At 38.0% G+C, this 23453-nt stretch overlaps 1 protein-coding gene and 2 pseudogenes across 4 annotated transcripts; all 3 read left to right on the forward strand.

Moving 5' to 3' along the window:
* Positions 1–150: 150 nt before the first annotated feature.
* Positions 151–16006, forward strand: LOC111331939 (rho GTPase-activating protein 15). Of its 3 annotated transcripts, none has more exons than XM_088741578.1 (18): positions 151–1055; positions 2889–3065; positions 4008–4094; positions 4654–4734; positions 5350–5580; positions 7181–7279; positions 7607–7677; positions 8102–8183; positions 8610–8714; positions 8915–9013; positions 9467–9521; positions 9694–9783; positions 10363–10464; positions 10882–10980; positions 11625–11702; positions 12834–12968; positions 13303–13408; positions 14784–16006. In XM_088741578.1, the coding sequence occupies exons 1-18, from the start codon at positions 609–611 to the stop codon at positions 14953–14955; spliced, it is 2316 nt and encodes a 771-aa protein (XP_088597704.1). In that variant the 5' UTR covers positions 151–608; the 3' UTR covers positions 14956–16006. The 3 variants fall into 3 exon arrangements, with proteins under 3 accessions (XP_088597704.1, XP_088597705.1, XP_088597706.1); XM_088741579.1 differs by having other exon boundaries at positions 3009–3065; XM_088741580.1 differs by lacking the exon at positions 5350–5580.
* A 493-nt stretch (positions 16007–16499) lies between these two features.
* Positions 16500–20878, forward strand: LOC148719320 (uncharacterized; annotated as a pseudogene). The gene is made up of 2 exons (XR_015994142.1): positions 16500–17028; positions 17166–20878. The product of XR_015994142.1 is annotated as an uncharacterized LOC148719320 (transcript).
* LOC148719321 (uncharacterized) lies at positions 19298–23402 on the forward strand (annotated as a pseudogene).
* Positions 23403–23453: the final 51 nt, after the last annotated feature.

A 23453-nucleotide genomic window follows, 5' to 3' on the forward strand; every position in this document is an offset into this window, starting at 1 on the left:
GGTTTCTAGGGGTTCATTTGTTCCGGATCAGTTCGTGACACATTCGGAGTGATTTTCGCTTTCCGATGATAATTGGTAGTTTTCAGTCTTCACGCTTCCGAATTTTACTTGCAAACGAGGCAATCAAGTTTGCTAAGTGAAATACAAGCTTCACTTACAAATTTTGGACGGATATCACAGTTTCTATGCTGTAAATGCGGAAATTTAGGCAGTGATAAAACCTTGATTGTGCAAAGTTGAAACCAAAACTGATGTGCGTGGGTATTGACGTATTGAAGTGACATATTTGCGCGGTATATTGGGCTCGAACGTTGGAAAACATGGAACTGCTTCCTTTTGGAAGTCGAATGTCTGAAGTTCACTTTTATCGTATTTAAAGTTCATTAGTGGTTATTGTACCTTTTTGAGCAAATCAAGCTTTGTAAACGTCATCTTATTTATTCATCATAACTGGACTTCATTTACCTATTGTCGATTTATTGTGTTGGAATCCCATGTCATTATGGCGCCAGTATCTTCAATAACGTGAGAGATGTCTACGTTCACAGAACTCTGAAGTAAGATTTATTTCTACGCTGCGGTATAAAAACTCACCCTTAGTTCTCGATATGGGTGATGAAACTGTAGAAGCTATGTTTCCTTATACCTACCAAGCTGGCGATGGAAGAACCATCGAATTTGAAAAAGGAGATCAGTTTACCTTACTCAACAAGACCAACGACGATTGGTGGCAAGTTACGCGTACGAGGAAGGATACTACACACTCAGAGGAAAAACCTATATACGTTCCTGCGTCTTATATGAAAGAAATTCCCTCAGGAAGCAAAAATCCGATTTACGAAAACGTGGAGTGTAATGGAGAAGTTGTCCGAGAGGATATCCCTACGATGGGTGTACCTGGACGACATTCGAATACAAGCAACCGATCAGTTCCAAACGATGTCAATCGAGATGGATACAGCCACAACGGAACTAACTATGAGGACGAAAAAGATACAAGACACACTTCTGATGCTTCAAGTGATTTTAACAGCATGGCAGAATCTCTGGAATCGGTGAGTGTATGCATGCACCAAGCTTCTTGTCGTTTGTAATATTACCTCGTCAATCGCGAAGCAAGGTTTCTAATTTGGTCATCACATCGCATGAAACGATAACAAGTATTCGTGAAGAATACAGAAGACTTTAGTGCCCCGTCAGTTTTTTATGATAAGCATGATAAATCATTAAAAAAAAGTTGATAGAAGCATAGTGGAGTTCACTCTATGATGCTGAGAGAAACTTTTTAATTACTGATATCAAGTTTTTTTTTTTTTTTTTAATATAAAACAAAACAATTTATTGTTTACAATAAATAATGTGAAACCAGAATAAGAACTATTGCGATGATTGATTACCATACTACTGCTTACATTTCACCGTAGAAGGAGGTTTCGAATGTCAAAGAAAAATGCGCTTTTGTATATTTTGTTGTGATGGATTTTTCGAGATGGTGGTCACCATGGTGGTCACCCGTCACTTGTCAGACAAAACATGCATCCAGCCAGAACCTTTAACGAAAGAGGAATTATTATCATGTGTAAGAATCCAGAATTAGTACAAACAAGGGTTTTCTACATTTTACAGTTAAAAGACCTATTCATCTGCTTGGTAAATGATGTTGTGGGTCATATAAGTGCCCTATAAGCCCTTAAAGTGAGAAGGAAGTATTTACTGAAAATTTTATCTCCTCAGCTATGTCATAAATTAGTATGATTCAAAAGTGTTTTATTAAGTTAAGGGTTTGCAAATTGGTTAATCTTGACTTGAAAGCCATTTACTAGTGTTGTGAAAAGTTTTTTTGTGTTAGTATCTAAACTTTACAGTGTTTTTTTTCTCTGATTTCAAGTGATCTTTGACTTATGTTGTAAAATTTAAACTTTTTTATTTTTGATTTCAAGGTTAGTTTTGTTCTCAAAATTATTACTGACACTCTTTGCTCTTTGTGCAAACTGTAGAAATTGTGAATTAGGGGAAAAGTGTTCTGTTTATACATGTAATACCTCTTGGGATTTGTTTGTTGTTTGAAGTAAACTCTAAATTATTAGCATAAGTGTAAAATTTCACTCAAGTTTTTATAAATTTTGATTCCAGCATGTCACTTTGAAAGTTTCAAGATTTTGTTTGCTTGGAAAAGAGTTGAAAACAAATTGCTTCAAGAAAGTGAAATTTAAATCTGCTGTTTCAGAAAATATGTTTGTACATTAAGTTTTTTGGTTGAATTGCCATTTTTGAAAGTTGTCATTTGAATTTTTTTTTTATCCTAGCTTAATCGTTAGCTTAAGGCTGCCTGATCAACTCTTTGCCAGGTTCATGAAGCTAAATTTTTGTTAAGGTTGCTAGAAACAAACTTTCTTTTAAAGGAAAAATGAAACATTATTTTCTGCTGTTAACTACTCGGTTCTGTAAAAACAAAGTTCTTTATTCGTGGACACACTAATCCAAGTAATAAAAATGTAGAGCCAAAATTCACGTGTTTTTATACCTGCTAGCATTTTGCATATATTATGGTCACACTACAATGTACACTAATTATCAACGATTCTATTTTGATAAAATGTAAATGGCGGCGTGAATTGCTGATTTTGCAACATCTGCAACATTATTAAATGTTTTATGTGACTTTCCCTTCAAATTTAATTATACCAAAAACTCTCCCACTCACCAAGAGGACTGCATTGGGAACTGTACATTACAGCCCAAGTTTTATTTTTCCCAGATGTATGAGCCAAGCACATAATAATGAGAGATATTTAATAAGGTTGATTAAACTTTTATGCCAAGAAACTTTGGTTTGTTTACTAATAGGCTATTTAATGCTAATTGCTTCCACTGTGATCATCTTTTAGTCTGGAAGCTTCTCGTCACCTAAAAAAGAGAGACCTAAATCGCAGTCCCTTCCTAGGGGTTGGATTCAATTAACTGATGAAGCAACTGGTAGACCATGTTATTTCAATTCACACACTCAGGAAAAAAGCTGGAAACCACCAAGAATATCACATTCTGGGACTCATACACCAGATGGGGTGAGTGCATTAAACAGCAGTGTAATTGTAGCATCCACTCTTGGCTACTTGAAGTAATGAACCGTTAATTCAGTATTGTTTCCTAACTTGCACAAACTTGTATTCATCTCATTCGAGACTCGTAGAAATGAGAGGATTCGAAGTTATTGTGCTTTAACAACAAGCGAAACGCGTCCTTGAGAAAACGATTTCAACACAACACTATTAAAACCATGTGCTTGGTGATAAAAGCGCCCGCAATGTTAGTACGCTGACGACGCTATATAAGGCTCATTTTTCTGTTTCTTACAGTAATGATAACTAGAACTCTGTCAGGCAAACTTAAAATATTACCAGGGAGTAACCTGTGATAGACTTGCATCCCTCAGAGAAGTAGGCTTGTTGTTTGTTGGCTTTGAACCCTTCATGCTCCAATATCAGTATGTATATTCTCCATACTGTTCTCTATACATTTCCTAAGGTGCTAAAAAGGAGAATTTGTTTAACAATCAAGTGTGTTTTTAGTTGGTGATCATTTCCTTTATTCTTGTGGCCATAGTGTGTAATTCGGGGGTGATATTGTGAGGAGAAAAATTTTTTGGTCACTCTCAGTTGTCAAAGGGGGAAGACCCAACTGTCAAAGGCAGCAACAAAGAGACTAAAGTCTCCTCTGTTCCCCTGAGGCCTCGTATACAAAAGTGAGATATGGAGGTGATAAAAATAAGTTGTACTTAATTTAGTTCAAGATGTGTTGAGCTGGATGAGTCTCTTTTCATGACTTGCAAATTACCTTTAAAAAGAACCATAATGATTATAAGTCAACTTAATTGAGACTGACATGTGAGAAAGACATTCAGGTCTGAACATACAGATTTAATTTTTGAGGTGTACCAACCAAAACAATTCCCTTGAAAGGGACTGAATATGACCTACATGGCTGTTTTTTTGTTTTATTTCAAACAGTGGCCAACACCACCTCTAGGATGGCGAATCTCACATAGCAGTTCAACTGATGAGCTGTGTTATGTCAATGATTGCAATGATGAAGAGGTTTGTATTTTTAGCAGGCAGTTTTCAACATGAAGTGAACCATTTCAGGTGACTGTAAGGGGAATACCCCTCACAGATGCCAAATTAATCCACTGGTTATCCATCCAATAGCTTTCATTTAATATGTTTTCCCAACTGTTTCACGAATTCCATTCTTGTGGGCCAACACTTTTACATTATAACTTTTTTTTTGTGGAACACCATGCCACACCAAGCAAACGGATGGCAATGAATAACGATGGCACGTATGACTTACGTGTATGCATTTTTATACCAATGCATCAGCATATGCATATATTAGACTTGCATATGGTGTCAAGTAGTATGCAGTGTCATTATTCCTTTGAGCCGCACAGTAGTGATATTATCAGCCATTGATTTTGGCAGTTCCGTAATCTTTAAAGCAACAGCCTGAGTACAATGGACCCCTAAGTTAGAAACCCTTCTGCAAAGAGAACCTTCACAATATTAATTATAAGGATAAGAAAGTACTTTAACATACCCCAGTTACATTCATGTGATTAAATTATAACTTACAGTATATTTGTTACTTTTAAAGTGGATGCTTTCAAAAGATGAGGATGGGAGAGTATACTATTACCAAGTCAATGGAAACGCTACAGCTTGGGAACTTCCTGAGGTAATTTAATCTGTATATTTTTTAAGTGTTGGTGGCCTTGGAAAGAAAAAAGTAAGGTCTCTATGTGCACAGAACTTTTTGAAACATAGCTGGCAGCTTTATAGGGAGGGAAACAAATTCTTGTAAACTTTGACATCTAATTAAGTATCAACTGCAAAGCCTTTTTGATAGAATGATAAAATTCTGGCAGACTCCTGGTAAATTGCTTCCTCTTCATAAACATGTGGGTACAGTTTTACCACAAAGCAATGTCTCATTTCTAGAGCTGGGGTTTTGGGATTGTACCAGCCCAGTACTGTGTCAAGATTTTTTCGCTGATTTATCTGTAAATTTACATGAGCAAGGAGTCACATGGCAGTTGGGTTCTATTTTGCCATGTAATATTTAGACATTTGATCTGGACTTATTTGGTAGTCACAGCTGTCCAGTAATCTGTTGATTGTCAGCTTTTTTCCTTCTCCCTGATTCAAAATTTGTTGTCAATCTTTACATTGCATTTACTGAATTTTCATGACAGTAAACTGACTAATGTAGTTCCACGTATCTTTTTGAGCCTCTCTCTTTTAGACTAGCCTGTTAAACGTAAATTGTATTCATACCACTGGCTCTCAACAGCTTGAACCTGCCCGGCAGTCTTTTGAAGCACTGGACGTCACCTACAGACGACGCTCACCAAATCTCAGTCTTAGAATCTCAAAGTGTCAGTCTCTGCTGACATCAAGCCCACGAAACTCTGAAGCAAACCCTACCTTTCCTCCCCCTTCTATGTCTGCCACAGCTGCTGCTGCTCATGGCTTCCCCCCACCACCACCCATGGTTGGTTCTGAGCTGCGTTCGTCGCTCAAGGTGACAACACTCAGGCATCTGGCATCACTGTGGTTGCTTGATTATTTTAGGATTCACACAATAACTTGTGTTCACTAGAAATTCATCTAACTTCTGGCCATCTGTGTGTTCTTCTTTTGCCCTAATGGCACCTAATTATTCCATGTGACTTATTCCTTAATTCCACTGTTTTGCACCTGGCTGTCATATGCACTCTGTGGTTCCATTCATAATTCTTTATCATCTAACAGACATACTTCTTGCAGCCACTGTGTTTGGTGTGATCATCATTTGGTGTGAATTGATAACAAGACTGTAAATAGCTGTCTCACTGCATCAGATAACCAGAATGGTTTCTTATCAAAACCGTGCCAATGAACATTTTATCCTTTATTTCATTTTTTTTATTTATTTATTTATTTGTTATAACATACTGAGTCTGATATCATCAAGATGTTATTTCCTACACTTGTAAGAATTTTCTATTGGCCCACATCTGAGTCTAGTAGATAAATTACAGGCTTACAGGTAAACTTTCATTAATAGTTATTATAGGAAAAGGCAAACCTTATAGTCTCACATAATGTGTTTTATTACATCCATTTTGAAATCACTGGTGGTCCCTGTAATCTGATTGGCTCTAATTGGTGTGATTTATTCCCAAATCGCACCATTTTTTGCTCTAAATCACATCATTTTACGCTTGACTGAGTTTTTGACACATGATGTCAAAATCTTTCTGTTTTGCATACAAAATAAGATGTAAATGCATTTCTGATTCCACTTTTTATGTAAAAACCGGCTTAGTACTGCATCAGTAAAATATTTGAATTTACCAAGTCCTGTATTTGGGTGATTTCAAAATGGATGTAATAAAGTGGTAATTGAACCTCGTGTCGTGCAATTTTGGTCTGAAATCATACTTGTGATTTCAAATTGAACTCGTGCTGCACGCTTGTTCGATTTTGAAATCACGCACATGATTTCAGCCCAAATTGCACTCCACTCTGTTCAATTACCATTATTTAGTACCATCACCCAAATGAGAGTAATCGTAGTAGGAAATTGTAAAAAGAGAAGGTGACTTTGAGTCCTTTTTATATTCAATTTAATAAAAATCTCTTTTTATTTTTTTTGCCTTTGCTTTGCATTCGTTATCATTACATCAGAAACAGAGGAGACAAAAGAGAAAAAGTTTGCAAAGTATTTTAAAACCGGGGAAAATTTTTAACTTGGCAATATTCCTGCTTTTTTTTTTTTAAATCAGTTATCAGTATGGAATTTTGTTTGTAGCACTTAGGCCATCAGTACTATTCATCGAAAAATTTTTGCATTTACAGAAACAAGAAGGGAATGTAAGACCCAAGATAGTTATTTTATCTCATGCTTTTTCAACCTGTTATGCATCAGCAGGTTTATGATGCTTCATGCATTGTAAGCTTTAACCCTGAAAACTTGCTATTATTCTGAATAAATAGATTTTGTGCATGCATAGACAAATGTTTTTTCTCACAAAAGAATAATTTAGTGAAAAATAGTTATCTCTGCATCCACCAAATCTATGAATTTAGGATAATAGTAAGGTTTCAGGGTTTAAACCTTCTAAGTTCTTGTTTATTAGGGTGCCAGAAGATCTGCATCTGTACAGTCTCGAGACAGTGCGTCATCTGCTGAAGAGTGGCCTATGCCTCCAACTCCTTCAACAGATTTTGTTGATTTTGTGAGTGGTAACAGTGTATTGAACAATATTATAAGTCAATAGGCCTGGATTGAATATGAGATGGTATACTTTCATTTCAGTTAAGCAAGCTTTAACACTTGCATCCTGAAGAGTGACTTGCATCTAATTTCTCTTTACAATTTCACACTGGAATCAAACAGTAAGGTCATGGGAATAAAAAGGAAATGATCATCGACTAATCCTGCAAAAGCAAAGTAAATAATGGATTATAAGTAATGATAGTAATACTCAAAATAAAAAACTGTTGCACAACCCAGAGTAAAAACTTAAATATGTTATCTAATTGATATTTTATTTTCCTGATAGTTCCAGGCAATTGAAAAACAAGGAATGTTGAACTGCAAGAAATTGGTGGAGGGAGGTGGAAAAAAGGTCAAGTAAGTATGCCCCAAATGAAAACTGAGAGGTTTCTCATAACAAAGCTGGGTGCCAATTGCTTAAAGGTGGTTTTTCTTGTTTACATATAATTTAATTTGAGCAATTTTTTTGTTTAATTTTATCTCACTGATAGCCATAACTGAAGGAAATAGAGTCTATTTTAATTAGCTTTTAAACTAAATCAGGAACTTCAATGTTTTTGGGTCAGTTAATCAAACACTAGGTCTAGAATATTTTCATTTTAGGGTAGCTTTTGGCAATATTCTTAGGAACAACAACTTTCTATGAGCTAGCTATTTTATAAACCAGAAAGTCTTAGGAATTAATTATTTTTGGGAAGCAAAACAACGATATTGCTGGGAAAAGGAGGCTTATTACCAGCATTCAAAAATGAGAAAGGTATTATTAACATTTTGTTTGCAGAAAGATGTCATGGACACCAACATTTGTAATACTCTTTTCAGCAAATTTGGTTTTTTACAAGGACCAGAAAGCAGCAGCTCAGGTGCTATTTGATAGGGCTTAATGAAATTTTGGCAAAGTTTTTAAGACCATGGGGCTGTATGTAATTTTTCCAAGTTTGAATTATATAAATGTGACCTTTCTTACAGTGTTGTGTGGAGGGCTCTGGCAAAGTTTTTTCCCTGTTTTTGTTCAGTACTCATTCCATACACAACCTTTTCACTGTAATATTTATAAACTTAAGGTGCCTTTAGGTGAGCTGTGGCTTGGTTATCATGGTAACCTCTTTGCGACACAAGAAATTGCTTCTCTAATGCTCTTGGTTCAGTGTTCAGCTTTGCACACAGTTCATCCTAGTGGGGATTTTCTCCTCTTGGAAAAAGGGAATTTGGGCTGCAAAACTGCAGAAGATGTAAAATAGTGAGGTTTAAAACACACTCATAATACTGTATTTATTCACTATTCTTAGAAACCTGGTCATCCTCAGGGAAAACCACAGAGTTGTTGTCCATTGCAAGGTGCAACAATTGAGTGGGGGAGTTCTTCATCAACCAAAAAGAAAAATGCATTCCAGGTAATATGCACCTTTGTTGTGTTGTTTACAAAGTAGATGGTTTTGAAGTTACTCCAAACCCTTTTTAATTCTCTAGCTTCTTCAGCAGCATGTAAATGAATAAGATGTGGTTCAACCCAAGCTACAGTGAACCTTTATGTCATGATTCATAGTTTTTTTTTATAATTATAAAATTGAAAATTTTTGGCGTATTCTTTAAGATCAAAGCATTTTCTGGAGCAGTGTACCTCCTCCAACATGATCACCAAGTGGAGGCCACTAACTGGTTTAGTGCCATCTCAGCTGTTATCAAAAGACTGGTGAGTAGTTTATAATTAACAATTATTCCACGAGTGCGTGTTGGATATGAGATGATAGATAGCCAACGAGGTGCTACGCGCCTCGCTGGCTATAATCATCTCATATCCAACAAGTGCGAGTGGAATAATTGTTTTATTAAAAACATTAAATTAAATTATTAAATTTTATTAAATTTTTAGCTCCCTTTTAATTTTAAGCTGACATGTATGCTTACCATATTTGTAGATTATGGTATATTGGCTGATATACCATAATGGCTAAGCCAATAAAAAGTCGTGAATTGCATTATCCAATGATCTAGTTTTTAATAACAACAGTTACTCTAGCACCAGTGATTGTGTTGTTGTCCTTGTTGTTGTTGTTGTTGTTGTTACTGTGGACTCCTGGAAGCTTATTGTTCCTATAGTCTTTTGTGTGATACCAGTCATAGGATTGTTTTTCTGTCTTTTCAGAATGAGGAAGAGCCATTCCCAGCACCAGTTCCTTCACAAGACCAATCACAACAAGGTTTTGTTTTTGGTTTTAATTTACTAGCATATAAGCCCATTGAGTTTTTCACAAATTTGTGTGTAACAGTTTATTTGGCTTTTTTGTGGCTGTTTCTGGAAGGGACTTAAGAATTAACACAAGAACTAATTGCATTTAAAATTGTTTTATTCGATGTTTTGGTTCTATGAAGGAGATGAAAGTGATGTTGTCTCACCCGAGCCTGGGACCCCAAGTTCTTTGCAGCCTCAAGTGCTGATCCGTGTTCCGAGCACAAGGAAAGGTAAGCCATTAGATGGAATCACTTGTGCTCAAACATTTATGACTAAATCAGTGTTGAACAACATTGCATGATGGATTCTAATTTAATGTGAATGATCAGTACAAGTGAAAACCAAGGTGTTAATGTAGAACTTTAAGTTAGAAAGTTGATTTCTCTTTGATGGTCACCAGTAAATGTATTTAGTTGAAAGGCCCATGTTCAACCAACTCAATGAGGTCTTTTTTTTGCTTTTGCAGGTTCAAAACAATTTCAAATGCGATTAGTTCTTGTTTTAATTCTTAAATTCTTTCCGATCCAAACTATTCTTTACATAATCCAGGGTAGGGGATAAAAGAAATGGAAATCAAACCAGGGAAGTAATGTTTCACCCTGAAGATCAAAGATCATGTCCCACTCCAAGGATCTCGCTGAGTAGTTCTCATTACTGTCCTCATACAGCTCTCATGATGTTAGCATCCAGCTAAACAAGCTTTACAGGACAGATGAGGTTGTTTGCATGCTCTGAACACCTTATGTGTGACAGTTTCCTTACTAACTGAAATAACAATTCCAAGATAAGAACCTTCTTTGAAATTTCAGGTGTTGACCGCGAGGACAAAAGGAACATGAGAGATAAATTGAAGAAATTTCTCACAAAGCGACCTCCTATAGAGGAGCTGGAAAAGAGAGGAATTATTAAAGGTATTGATACAAATATTATACGATGCCATAAAACACTGCAATGAAACACAAAGGTCATCAAATGAATGTAAAGGAAGTGATCACCAACTACTAACAGCTGTTAATTGTTTTAAACAAATTCTCCTTGTCAGTCCCTTAGGAGATGTATTGTGAACAGTTTGGAGAATATACATACTGATGTTAAAGTGTAAAGTATTTGTATTTGTATTTTTATTTAAGGATTTGTACAAAGAATTGGAGCAGACACAATAGGACATAGGTCCCCTATGCAGTATAAGCTCCAACAAACCCACCCATCCCAACCCAGGGGAGGACATCCATCACACAGTAATCTCGTGCATGGGAAATTAATGTCTCCTACCCCTAACCCTGCAGGAGACGGGACCTTCATTTAGTTTCTTGTGATTGAATTTTCAGAAAGTGTATTTGGCTGCCACATTTCACATCTTTGTGAAAGACAGAAAACACCAGTTCCTGTATTTGTTAGTTCATGCATTGCTGCCATTGAAAAGAGAGGTATGTCTTGTCTATAATGATTTCTCACACACCGCTAGTAGCCATGTCAAGCTGACTGCCGCAACCTGACCTTTATTGCAAATTCAAAGCTAATACAAGTAGCATACACTAAGACTGGAAGTAATGAAAAAAGTTCCAGGCTATTACATTATACTGGTTTTGTATAAACATTTAAAATCTTTGGGTGGGTGGGTGGGTGGGAAAGTCGGCAGTGGCAGACACAACAAAAGCAACTGCCAGCCCCATACATCACATGACCTAAACCCAGGCCCCAGTGGCGTGTGGGAAAAACATTTTTTACTTATTTTGTTCCACTCAGCCAGTGAAAAATTACTCGTGTGACCTCTTAAATTCATGACTTTTGTATCTTTGACAGATTTTCTAGAAATTTATCAGAATTTTTTGCAACATCACATCTTAGTTTGACTAAATGACTGAATGACTTAGAGCAAATTGATGGTAAGAACAAGTCCAGATCTCTATGAAAGTTTGAAGAGGAATGAAAATCACTGCATGCTTCTTGCGATGAGTGTTCAATGTGATTGAATGATGTTTGCTTGTGTGAGAAAATTTGATTGCTTGGCTTTGCTAGATAAAAATGTCTTAGAGTAGCCATACTGATGTCTTACTGTTTTTTCTTCCAGGTCTTTCATTTGATGGTCTCTACAGGGTGTGTGGTAATGTCTCCACAGTGCAGAAACTCAGAATAATGGTCGACCAAGGTTTGTCTGCATTAAGTTTATACATCCACAGGGCTCAAATTTAATTTTTGGATCACTAACCCTTCGGGTTAGTAGACATCTTGTTTACTAACCAAATTATAAAATTTGGTATCCAAGCTCACAAGTTACGATATCTCAAATATTGAACATTTTGATAATAACGACTAGGACAAATTAAAGAGTAGCTGAAATTGCATGGTGACCTCAAAAATGTTGAAATTATGCACCTATTTTATTTCCCTCTTGTTTACCATGATTAGTCAAGAACAGTACATCAACAGCACATTCTCCAAAAAGAGTTAAAGTTGACTTAACAACTTTAGTATTCTAAGTATTCCTCTGAGAGTCGGGTCTATGTGCTCTTCATCCTGAAGTCTACCAATGTTCAAATATGTTAGAAAATTTTACTAACCATGTCGGGTTAGTTGGACAAATTTTTAGTAACCAAACGTTGAAAATTACTAACCATTGGTTAATGGGTTACCGTTAATTTCGAGCCCTGCATCCAGGGGCATAGAAAATGGGGGTTCTAGGATCTCCCTGACCCCACCTCCCTTTGTATACATAAATGTTAGGATTTCTTGAGGGACTCAAGATAACTTAATGAAAGTTCTGAAAATGGAGATATCAGAATTCAGGAATCACCTAAACTGTGTTGTTTATAGGAGTGTCTTTTTGAGTGACAGATCTCTCTCAACTTGAGACGGGAAAAGATTGAAAACCCAAATAATCAAAATGTGCTGTTTGCCTTATAGTAGAGCAAGCTTTCTTACTCATTGCATTGAAAATATTGCAAAGTGGAGGAATGGCACCCTATTTTAGGTTTTACATAAAGCTTTTTCAGGAAGGAAAAAATTCATTTGTTGGTCTATGAGAATTTCTTTTCAGAAATCAAATATTATTAAGGGTGTAATGAAAAGCTGTCATATACCATAGAGGTCTTTGTGCAGGTCTCATATACTTCTGGCCCTCAGTGTGAAGGTGATCAATCTTTTAAACCTAACTTTGGAATAGGAGGGTCACTGAAAGCGTCCTTCCGAACTATGTGGAATTAATTTTCTTTACTTACTTTCTCTTCTTTTCTCCTCTAATATCATCATTGATTTTGTTCAATTTTAACTTTTGCCACAGAGGAGAAAGTGGTACTTGGCGAGCCTCCTTTTGATGATGTCCATGCCCTCACTGGATCTCTAAAACTTTACTTTAGGGAACTTCCAGAGCCTCTCATTCCTTATGACTTCTTCAGTGGATTTGTTGAGGCAATAAGTGAGTTGTGAACCTTTAACATCTTCTTCTATATGTTTTTCAAATGTAGATCCAAAATGGTGCTCTTACAATTCAAATATGCAATTTTTTTCTTTTAAATAGACCCTTTTCTCCCTTCTTTTTTGCTTGTTTTTAGTTCTTTCTCCTCAACCCCTACTAGTGCATGTAATAATCAAATCAAAAACTTTAATTACACATGTTTTTGTGTAACCTAAGTGTAACCCTTGCTGGAAAACTTGCTTAACCTTATGATATGTTCAAATAGTCTAAAATTTATTTTGTGAACTTTCAACAATGGCATACAACTAATCTTTTTAATTTAATCTTTCAACAGAACAAAACACGCGAAAAGGCAAGCTTACTGCAATGAGATCTTTGGCTGTTCAGATGCCAAAGGTCAATGGGGAAACCCTTAAGTTATTGCTGCGACATTTGCGAAAGTAAGTTATTCAGTATCATTGGCTTAGATGGAAATGTTCATAGAAATGATTTAGTTGAAATGGCTGGGTAAATCCTTCAAGTAAATTTTGGGTTTACTCAAAAGGAAGAGCTTAGGATTTATGAGTCATTCAAGCAGTTACTGGGAGAGGGTCAAGAGTGACACTCTTCAGATGTATAACTCCATACCAATCAAAACAAAGCCGTAATCCCAAAGGTAGTCTGTTGTTTTGCCTCTGCTTTCTTTTATCCAAGAATTGTATGCATAATGAAGTATGGGGTAAAATGGAAATCTCGCCTAAATCTTTATTAGATAGCAATTGATTTCTAGAGTTCACCCTTTGACCCCTGAAAATGACTAGCATCCAATTTCTCCTGACCCCCTCCGCCATGTTCCTCAACTCCTTGACCCCTAAGATTTACTAGCATCTAATTTCTCCTGACCCCCTCCCCCCATGTTCCTCAACTCCTTGACCCCTGAGAATGACTAGCATCCAATTTCTCCTGACCCCCTCCCCTCATGTTCCTCAACTCCTTGACCCCTAAGAGTGACTAGCATCTAATTTCTCCTGACCCCCTCTCCCCATGTTCCTCAACTCCTTGACCCCTGAGAATGACTAGCATCTAATTTCTCCTGACCCCCTCCCCTCATGTTCCTCAACTCCTTGACCCCTAAGAGTGACTAGCATCTAATTTCTCCTTACCCCTCCCCCATGTTCCTCAACTCCTTGACCCCTAAGAGTGACTAGCATCCAGTTTCTCCTGACCCCCTCCCCCCATGTTCCTCAACTCCTTGACCCCTAAGAGTGACTAGCATCTAATTTCTCTTGACCCCCTCCCCCCATGTTCCTCGACTTCTTGACCCCTAAGAGTGACTAGCATCTAATTTCTCCTGACCCCCTCCCCCAATGTTCCTCAACTCCTTGATCCCTAAGAGTGACTAGCATCTAATTTCTCTTGACCCCCTCCCCCCATGTTCCTCAACTCCTTGACCCCTGAGAATGACTAGCATCCAATTTCTCCTTAAAATTTCACCCCTGAATCAAAATTAAGGTCATGAGAATAAAAGAAATTATCACTAACTAAAGAAGCTCTTGATTGTTCAACACATTCTCTTTGTCAGCACCTTAGGAAATTTATAGAGAATAGTATGGAGAATATGCATACTGATGTTAAGGCATATAGGGTTAAAAGTGATTCTTTTGCTCTGCTGATACCGGTATTATGGCTCAAAATGTCATGTAGAACGTTATGTTTGCAAAGCTATTTTCGGTGTATTAAACTTTGATTACCTTGAAAAAAAAAAAACACACACACACACACATTGACAAGTAGCATTCATCAAACTAAATGTTTGCACTTGATCTTTGATTTCAGGTTAATGGATCAGAGTGAAGCTAACCGTATGAATGCACAGAATCTGGCCATTGTTTGGGGCCCAAATCTCATGTGGCCTCGCTATGATTCTGGAGACATAGCAGTTAACATGGTCCATCAAAACCAAATAATAGAATTTCTACTTTTGGAATTTGACTCTGTGTTTAAATAGGTGTAAACTTAATGTCAGCAAACAAGTATTTTTCAACAGATTATTGTAGCAGTAGTAGTAGTAGTACATACAGCTTGTAACACCAGCTTGTCGCAATAACTGTTCAGGGTTATGACTTTTTACTCTGTGCTAGTTGCCTTTTTGCAGGTTAAGAAATGTACTTATATTGCAAGAGTGCTTTTATTTCCCATGTTGTGGAAGTGGTTTGGGCACAGTTCTTGGTGTGTTCTGTTGTAAATACTATAACCAAAAGAATGGTTGTAGTCACAATCTTTTGTGTAAATTGAATTGAATTTGAATGCAATGAGTAAATATGTATGATCAGTTAGAAAACACTGTTCAAAAGGCTAAGTGAATCACAAGATTGAAATCTTCTATGATTTTTATATGAAGAGAATGGAAGAGTGATGGTAAAAGTTTAGTGTAAGTAGGTACCAATCATAAGCCATAGCATGTTCCACCTGCTATAGGTGCAGGTATGGAGATAGTTAAATGTAAGGATTGTTGGTTGTCCCCTTGGGTGCTGAGAATCAAAGACTGCAACAAACTGCAACGGTTTGTGGCATTGCAAGCAATCAAATTTTCTCACACGAGCAAACATGAGTTATGGATGTTGCATCTTTATGGTGAGGACTGTGAAGGCTCTTTCTCCAGTTGTCTGAAAGATGTTGTCAGCTTAGACATTGACTCTGTGTTTTGATGGTCTGGGAGAAAAACAACATTTCTGATTGAGAGTAACAGCCGTGAAAGAGTCTATGCTGACTGTTATTTTTTTACGACAATTTGTTGACTGAAAAGCTGTGTGAAGAGGAACAAAACAGTCTTACTTTTTTCTTTGATATAGACATAGTCACCATCCCAATTAGATTTATTACTTTTAAATTAGTCTTATTCTATGGTACACGAGTTTTCATTGTTAGCATCTCTTAATATGAGAGTTGACAAAGTGGTCTAATATAATATATTGACAGAAATGCAGGAAAAGTTCATTTAGTTGCCACCTGGGTGTAGAAGTAATTTCTGTGGGTTGTAATAAAAGTTTTATGAGTAATTGAGGTTGATTAATTGATGAAATTATTGCCATACAAGTCAGCCATCATTTAATGAATTTCTTAGATGATAAAAATTCTTAAGTGTTTCAATTTTGGGGGATTTCATATCTACGTATGCAATACATGATTTAGCAAGAAGCACATGCTTGCCTTAAAATAGGAAATGTTTTGTACTAGTCATCCAAAATGCTCAAATGTAACTGTCTGTTGGGTGCTATATATATGCATACAATGAGATAATTTATTCTTAAGAAATCTTTCTGCATTTTGTCTTGTAAAATATACAACAACGAAATCCCTGTTAATAAAGGGGATAAAGGCTTGGTCGCCAAGCTACCCGTTGTAAAACGTTGGTGTGATTTCTTTTCCTAATATTTGTGTCAAAGTCTACCATGTGAACGTATCCCTTGTGCGTTAACAGCATTTAGTCCTTAGATAAAGTTTATCTGACACATGAAACTTTCGTTTTAGAACTTTGAATTGGTTTTAGAAAAAAAGTGTTGCGAGCATGGCGGAGGAGTATTGTGGTGCACTTCTATAACTTAATAGTATTATGGGGCGCGATGTGTAAAGTCGTTGTGGGCCTATTTTTGGATCTCGGTTAGTTTTGACGCCTAAGCACCAATCACGACATTCACATCTGTTCAGACTGTAATTGCAGAGAGATACTTTTGCATCTACCAGGTCAACCCGAGTAGTTTAAACTTTCAGTTTATCACTAGTAGAACTTTCGTTAAATTAAATTCAGGATGAAATATTACTATTTGTTATGATGTTTCTTTAGGGGAATATTTCATTTTGTCAGTTAGCCCTGTGGTTAATGAACGAAAGAGGAAAACTCGAGGTGGAAAGGCAAACATAAATTTGCGAGCTCACCTTCTGGCACTCGCCTATTTGGGGTGATGAACGAAGACTGTGTTTGCTGATTCTACAGTGTCATCAGTCTTGCGTCACATGAGATGTGCATGCGCAACACCGATCAGTGCAGGCGCCTTTGCCAAAGTCAGTGCTTTACGTAGAGGTGAGTGAACAAAAATATAATTTTTCTCACTCAATCAGAGCCATCCCTGTTTCTCTTATACCCTACAGATTCTTAAGGCATACGACCTATTTAAATTTTTGCAGGTTTACGCTTTTCCTTGTTGCCTTTTTTCACAGGACAATGATTGAAACTACCAACTACAGCGACGCCCACGAGGTCGCTGCTGAAACTTCCCGTGGAAATTCTCACGGTGAGGACGATATTACAAACAAAGACTTGGCTAAAACGCTCCAGTCCATGAACGAAAATATGAGCCAAACTGCAGAAATCTTACTTGAAATGAAACAAAGCAACCCCACCGGGGTATCTGGTAAAGCAACATCGTCGTCGAAGCGACGAAAACCAGATCAGATGAGTGACTCTGACACTGATAATGAAGGGCCGGCATCAAAACGGAAAAACCACTCTGATGATGATTTAAGCCTCCACGCTGAGGATGACTTGGACGTCGCTAAGGACGTCCACACGCTCACCGAGCAATCGAAAGCCACCGGCCAAAAATAGCGGGAAGCGTCCGCTAGTGAAACTCTGTTGCAAGAACTCGCTCACCAGCTCGACGATGACGAAGCCACCGGCGACAAAATCAAAACAGAGCTGGCACAAATAGCACAAAAGCGTTGGGGAAAAACCTTAGCTGCTGCAAAAATTAAATTCTTTGCAGAAAAGTACAAATGCCTTGAAAACTGCACAGCAATAAAGGGAACTAAGGTAAACAGTGAAATCTGGACACAGCTTAATTCTAAAAAACGATCTGCTGATTTAAATCTGTCAAATATGCAACAGACTATGCGCAAACTTACAAACAACTATCCTGCTACTCAGGAACCCCACCGGGGAATCTAATTCAAAGATTTTTGAGCCTCAAGTTGAGTCATTAGCCATGTTAAGTCATGTACACACGCAGCTCTCGCAGCTCAGGATAGAACAAATTAAACCGGCCTTAAAATCGGAATATAACACCATCTGCTCTGCAGACATACCAATCGACAGTGAATATCTCTTTAGAGACGATCTAGCTAAACAGCTCAGAGATGCCAAGGAAGCTAGTAAAGTTAGCAAGGCTCTCTATACCACTCAGAAAGGGCATAAAAGCCAAAGCCATACAACTGGGTCACAGAACTACAACGCCTTTAAAGCGAAGAGAGATTTTTTGTTTTTGTGGAAAGACCACGACAAACCTTACAAAAGGAAAAAACAGCAGTCAGTGGAGAGAAAATAAGAGAAACCCTTTTGCAACTTAAAACAAATGTAAGTCTATTCTACGAATTTTTACCCACTCTTGTGGAACACTTTACTGAGATGTGCCAATCATTCTAGGCTGGGCAAATAGGTACCTGCCTTTCAGCTTGGAATGAAATCAGTAATGATAGAATGTTGCTATCTCATGTAAATGGTACACAGATTGATCTATTTGAGAAACCACAACAGAATACCCTGCCTTATACGCTAGTTACTGATGCTGAGAATGAAATTATTGAAAGAGAAATCTCTAAACTGCTTCAGAAAGGCATCATAGTAAAAGTGTCGCATAAGAAGGGGCAAATATTGTCTAGCATCTTCCTACGGCCCAAAAAAGACGGCAAGCATAGGTTAATATTGAACCTTAAAAGGTTTAACGAATCAGTTACCCATCATCATTTTAAGATGGACTCCTTGATTACTATTACAAAACTAATAACTAGACATTGTTACATGGCATCACTTGATCTCAAGGATGCCCACTACTCTGTCCCTGTTTGCGTAGAGCACAGGAAGTTTTTAAGATTTTTGTGGGAAAATCAAATTTATGAAGTTCCATGTGCACCACGAATTTTCACCAAGTTGCTGAAGCCCCCACTCTCACGTCTACACAAATTAGGGCACATATCAGTAGCATACCTTGACGATATCTATCTCTAAGGCCAAAGTCTTCAAGGGTGTGTTGCAAATGTTATAGGTACAATCGTACTACTGAGTAATTTGGCGTTTGTTTTACACCCTGAAAAATCGTGCCCAAAACCAACACAAACCTTAACAATTTTGGGGTTCCCTATTGACTCTGTCACCGTGACCATACGGTTAACATTTACTGCATGACTGTGATATGCTTTTGAACTCTGAGCACCCTACTATTAGGGATGTAGCTAGAGTTATTGGGAAAATTATATCTAGCTTACCGGGTGTCATGCATGGTGCCTTATATTATCGTTGCCTCGAAAAGGATAAAACCCTATATTTGACCAAATCAAAAGGTAATTTTGAACACACCATGCAGTTATCAGAAAACGCGATATCGGAACTCCAGTGGTGGACTAGGTTGATAAATGCGGCGTACAATGTGATAGCACATGACAAACCATCTCACATTATCACTACTGATGCTTCCAAAAACGATGGGGGGCAGAATATAATGGTGTACCCTCTGGAGGACTATGGACAAATCAAGAGAGTGATCAATCTATTAACTATCTTGAGCTGTTAGCCATATTTCTGGGGTTGCAGTGTTTTGTCAAACACACAAGAAAGACACATCCGTATACTCAGTGACAACACCACTGCTGTTAATGTACTCAACAATATGGGCACCAGTCATTCGGAGCAACTCAATGCTTTAACTAAGGAAATATGGGAATGGTGCATTTTACTAAATTTATGGCTAAGCGCTGCACATATCCCTGGGAAGCAAAATTTGATCGCAGACTTTGACTCAAGAAGGAACCAAAAAGAGTCTGAATGGAAACTCGACGTGGGGTCCCTAAATAGAGCTTTACGCCAACTGGGGTTTTACCCGGATGCAGACCTTTTTGCTTCACGCATCAACTACCAGTTTGATAAATATGTTTCGTTCAGGCCTGACCCTAAAGCTTTTGCCATAGACGCTTTCAAATTGGACTGGTCAGAATTAAACTTCTATGCTTTTCCAACGTTTAGCGTCATCCCCGCCATGTTGAGCAAAATACATCACGAGAAAGCATCGGGGATCTGCGTGCTCCCGGACTGGCCAACCCAGCCGTGGTACGCCAATGCTCTTCAGCTGATGCAACAGACACCAGTGTACCTTAAAGCAAGCAGAACCCTACTAACCCTGCCAAGCAGTCCGTCAGAAATTCACCCGATCTGGCACAAACTAAATCTCATGATCTGCCACTTATCAGGCACAAATTAGACCAACATCAATTGTCACCCTCGGCAATGGAGGTGTTAATGGCTTCGTGGCGAGAGGGCACAACAAAGCAATACCAAACATCTGAATAAAGGCTGATAGTTTCTAAAGAAACTGTTTGGGGCTGCGTCGGTGGGGGTAACGAAATAATTTGAATATATCAACAAAGTTGAAATGATACAATGAATATATGAAGTTGATATATTTTGAACTGCGGTATTAGATACGTATGATGCACGGTCCTCGCAGTAGATAGCGCTATTTATGCAAAAGCGAAAATCAGACCTGAAAAAAAAAAAATAGAATAAAAAAAAAAAAATCAGGCCTGTACGGGACTCGAACCACGGACCTCTGCGATACTAGTGCAGCGCTCTTCCAATTGAGCTAACAAGCCAACTGGGAGCAAGTTGGTAAGTTGATTCGTAATAAACCCGTGAAAGTGATAAATAAGATACAATGAATATATGAAGTTCATATATTTTGAATTGCGGTATTAGATACGTATGATGCACGATCCTCGCAGTAGATAGCGCTATTTATGCAATAGCGAAAATCAGACCTGAAAAAAATTTTTTTCAGGTCTGATTTTCGCTATTGCATAAATAGCGCTATCTACTGCGAGGATCGTGCATCATACGTAAAGTTGAAATGGTAAATTGGCCACCGTTACGATTATAAAAGCTGGCGTTTCGAGCCGACGAAGGGCTAACGTTCGAAACGTCAGCTTTTATAATCGTCACGGTGGCCAATTTACAATATCAATCAAACTTAAAGCGTTGGCAGAGCTTCTGTGAACACGGAAACATTGACATTTGTTGCCCAGGAGTTGCCATGGGAATCGAGTTTTTAGTTTCACTATACAGGTCGGGGTTGGGCTACAGCGCACTTAATACAGGTAGATCTGCACTGTCAGCTACAATCTCATCTGAGGGTATACCATTCGGTGAGCACCCTCGTTATCCGTTGCTCGAAAGGCATTTTTTGAGTTAAAACCGGCATTACCTAGGTACACGGAAATTTGGGATGTTAATAATGTACTAAACTACCTTAAAAGATTTAGTCCTATTAAGGGTTCCTTAACCCTGAAGGACCTAACGTTCAATTTAAGCATGTTATTATGTCTAACAACTGGACATAGAGGACAAACCTTACTTTACATGGACACACGTTCTATTCAGGAACTAGACGATGGCTTCCGAATTATCATCAACGAAAAGCTTAAACTAAGCCAGGTATACATTTGGCTCCCATTAAGGTAATAGCATACCCGGATGACAAGAGAATCTGCGTCGTGGATTATTTGAAGGAATACTTAACCAGGACGAAACCGTTTAGAAAAGAAGTCACTTAGCTATTAATCAGTTATGCTGAACCATTTAAACCAGTTACCAAGGATACCATCCCAAGATGGGTCAGAAATGTGCTGGAACAGTCGGGTATAGATGTTAAAAAATACTCCCCGCACAGTAGCAGAGCCGCTTCAACTTCGCACTGTAAAGCCAAAGGACTAACCTTAACAGAGATCATGAAAACTGCAGGATGGTCAAACGTTCGTACTTTTGCACGATATTATGATAAGCCCCTAGAAACAGATGATCTCAACTTTGGAACAGTTTTGTTGAACTCTACAACCAGTAACTAGAGATTGTTGTACAATATGAGACGTTTTATTCCTGTAAAGCTTTGTGGACCCAATAAATTGGACTATTATTTATGAGTTCGCTCTACAGGTCTTTGAACTCTCATGTGATTCCGTAGTGACGCAAGACTGATGACATGGTAGAATTGTTGATTAAACCAGACTTACCTGTAAGTCGAAGTTTGATTGGGATTCTACCATGTCATTAGTCCACAGGCAGCCCAAGCTCACTACTAGAAAAGCGGACGTCACTCTTACAGTGTTGCGCAACGTTCTATAGGCAAACCGATAACATCCCACACAAACCTTTATAAATATAAAACGTTGCGCAACACTTTAAGAGTCGCGTCCGCTTTTCTGGTAGTGAGCTTGGGCTGCCTGTGGCTGGAGCCGTGACATTACCTGGAATGCGTTTTCTCACTCACTCGTTCCCAGTCTTCACACAGAGTGGTGAGCAGGATGTATCAAATGTTCACTTCAATCTCCGCTCTTTAAAAAGTCATCAGACTTCTGGATTGACCGCAGGCGGCCCAAGCTCTCTTTGAGAACCACACAAGGAACTCAATTTGCATATCGATTTATAAGGATTTGTATGGGATTTTCTACAAGATATCCATAGAGATAGTTTAAAGTGAAAACATTAAATAAAAATGGCTTAACTTACTTTTTTTCTCTTAAGAGAAAACCAGGATTAAAAAAACCGCTTAAATCAAGTGAAATCGGTAAAATAACGACACCAGGAGCAAACAACACATGTATAGAGTAATGTCGCCACCAGAGCTAAACAAATGTCTTCCGAAATTTTATCTGTCAGCGACAAAACGAGACGGCAGGTTTTACAACAAAAAATCACTTACCGCCATCTGAGCCGCGTTGGATCGTTACGCGCGGAAAAATGTTGGAATCGTTGCTGGAATGTATGAATTAAAATCAATTTTTGGTGGTGTATATTATCTACTGTTTTAGTATATACTAAAACAACTATCCACCTCAGTGTCAGTGGTTAGCGGTGAATATTTACCTCGCCGCTTCGCGGCTCGGTAAATATCCACCACTAACCACCTCCACTTCTGTGAATAGTTGTTAAATATCTGGGAACAGAGGTTGACGAGGCATTGGGATGGCAATCCCATGTAGATGCCATCTGTAAAAAGGTATCTGCAGGTATAGGGGCCTTAAAACGTATTCGTTCCCTGGTGCCTCGCCAAACCCTACTGAAAATGTATGATGCTTTAGTCGCTCCTTATTTTGATTATTGCTCCGAGGTCTGGGGATGTATAGGAAAAGGCCTGTGTGACAGACTCCACAGATTGCAAAATAGGGTTGGGAGAATTATAACATTTAGTGATTACAATACAAAATCTGCGGATATCCTCCAAGAGTTGAGATGGGATACGCTTGAGCAAAGACGCTCTAAACAGCTCGCAATTAGGGTTTTTAAATCTCTAACTTTTACCCTGAGAGTTTAAAGAACATGTTCAAAGCAACCTCCGTGGTTCATTCTTACAATGTGCGAGGTGTCACGAACAATATTTTTGTACCAAAGCCCCGTACTGAATATGCTAAGCGGGCTTTTAGCTTTTGGGGAGCAGTCATGTGGAATGACCAAGAAAATGTGTTTTA

The sequence above is a fragment of the Stylophora pistillata genome, chromosome 12 (genome assembly GCF_964205215.1).
Source record: "Stylophora pistillata chromosome 12, jaStyPist1.2, whole genome shotgun sequence".
Classification (NCBI taxonomy): domain Eukaryota; kingdom Metazoa; phylum Cnidaria; class Anthozoa; order Scleractinia; family Pocilloporidae; genus Stylophora; species Stylophora pistillata.

Bases quoted from the DNA above. Each gene is read 5' to 3' on its own strand.
- LOC111331939 (XM_088741578.1), top strand. From the start codon at position 609: ATGGGTGATGAAACTGTAGAAGCTATGTTTCCTTATACCTACCAAGCT. The intron at 7,678-8,101 runs GTAAGTATGCCC...TTTTGTTTGCAG, and splicing joins GGAGGTGGAAAAAAGGTCAA to AAAGATGTCATGGACACCAA. The intron at 8,715-8,914 runs GTAATATGCACC...GTATTCTTTAAG, and splicing joins AAAAGAAAAATGCATTCCAG to ATCAAAGCATTTTCTGGAGC.